This window comes from Habropoda laboriosa, unplaced genomic scaffold, assembly GCF_001263275.1.
Source record: "Habropoda laboriosa isolate 0110345459 unplaced genomic scaffold, ASM126327v1 scaffold89, whole genome shotgun sequence".
In the NCBI taxonomy this organism is placed as follows: domain Eukaryota; kingdom Metazoa; phylum Arthropoda; class Insecta; order Hymenoptera; family Apidae; genus Habropoda; species Habropoda laboriosa.
This window is the reverse complement of record NW_017100263.1, coordinates 994,733-996,443: the sequence shown is the minus strand read 5'-3', so window position 1 is coordinate 996,443 and position 1,711 is coordinate 994,733. Positions and strand designations below refer to the sequence as shown.

General features: G+C 27.6%; 1 protein-coding gene across 1 annotated transcript in view; it reads left to right on the top strand.

Annotated features, from left to right (window-relative positions):
* The window catches only part of LOC108573091 (GPN-loop GTPase 1), a 3,137-nt gene extending 1,450 nt beyond the window's left edge, over positions 1-1,687 (top strand). The window contains exons 2-5 of the mRNA XM_017935457.1: positions 98-349; positions 417-781; positions 1,008-1,237; positions 1,348-1,687. Of these exons, the coding sequence (XP_017790946.1) occupies positions 106-349; positions 417-781; positions 1,008-1,237; positions 1,348-1,687 (1,179 nt within the window). The 5' untranslated portion in view covers positions 98-105. The remainder of the gene's footprint in view (positions 1-97; positions 350-416; positions 782-1,007; positions 1,238-1,347) is intronic.
* Positions 1,688-1,711: the final 24 nt, after the last annotated feature.

Here is a 1,711-nt window from a genome sequence, read left to right as displayed (position 1 = left end):
AAAATTAATAAAACAAATATTACATATAAAATTAAAATATTCTTAGGAATATTGGAATTTTTATTATTTTTTGATAATAGTATTTAATTATTTGTAGACTTCTAAATGTCTGAATCTATGGATACTTCTGAACCTTCTAAAGAGAATACTACTACACAAAATAGTACATCTGTTCAAACTAACGTCACAGATAAAAAACCAATATGTATCATTGTTCTTGGAATGGCTGGATCTGGCAAAACCACATTTGTACAACAACTTGTTTCAGTGTTATATAATACTACAGGAAAAGCATATGTTATAAATTTGGATCCTGCGTGTAAAGAAGTCCCATATCCTGCTAATATAGGTAGTATATTGTATTATTATTCTACTTTTGTCTATAAATATGATTTACTAAATATCTGATGTTTTAGATATTAGAGATACTGTCAATTACAAGGAAGTGATGAAACAATATAGTTTAGGACCAAATGGTGGTATTGTTACTGCTTTAAATCTTTTTTCTACAAAATTTGATCAAGTTATAGACCTTATTGGTAAAGTTGGCAAAGAGTATGAATATGTAATTTTGGACACTCCTGGACAAATAGAAGTTTTTACATGGTCTGCAAGTGGAACAATTATAACGGAAGCTTTGGCATCTCAATTTCCAACAGTTGTAGTATATATATTAGATACTGTAAGAAGTGTTAATCCTGTGACATTTATGTCTAACATGCTTTATGCATGTTCTATACTTTATAAAACCAAACTACCATTTATTGTTGCTATGAATAAGGTAATTATAAATTTAGTAGTTCTATCAATGAATTTTTTGTAGATATTGAACCTTGTGATGCTCTTAATTATATTAATTTTGTGGCATTTTTAAAAATAATACATACACAATATATAAAAATATTTATATTTATGAAGATTTCTATTAAGTAACAAAAAGCTTCAAAGTATTAAATGTTATTATATAATCCATTAATTGTAATGTAATCATAATAATGTACTTTCAGATTGACATTGTCGAACATAGTTATGCAGTAGACTGGATGCAAGATTTTGAAACATTCCAAGAAGCTTTGGATTCAGAAACAAGTTATATTAGTAATTTAACACGTAGCATGGCTCTCACACTTGATGAATTTTATTGTCATTTACATAGTTGTGGTGTTTCTGCTGCAACAGGAGCTGGTATTACTAAGTTTCTTGAACTTGTTAAAAATGCTGCAGAAGAGTATGAAAGGTAAATTATGCACTTGAATAATAATAAATCATTGGATAAGCTTGTATAAAATAGTGCAAAATATAATGCTATAATATGTGATTATATAATATGTGATTTTTCTGTTGAAGGGATTATAAGAAAGAATGGGAGAGAATGAAGATTAAACGAAATGCTCAAAGACAGAAAACAGACAAGGAACAACTTGAGAAAGCAGCTCAAGAAATCAGTGGAGAAAATGTATCATTAATAACAACTATTAATAGTGGAAGAGAAATTTCAGATATATTTTTAAAAAATTCTGGTGATGAATCAAGTGAGGATGAAGAAGGTACAGAAAATCCATACAAAGAAGAAAATGATGAAGAAGAAATGAAAGAAGCAGAGTCTTTTAAAAACTTTTTAGACAGACATAAAATGAAGCAAAATAAGCATACATCTAATCAACCCACAACAAGTAGTAATACATAGTTTGCATAGAAATTTTTATATTAA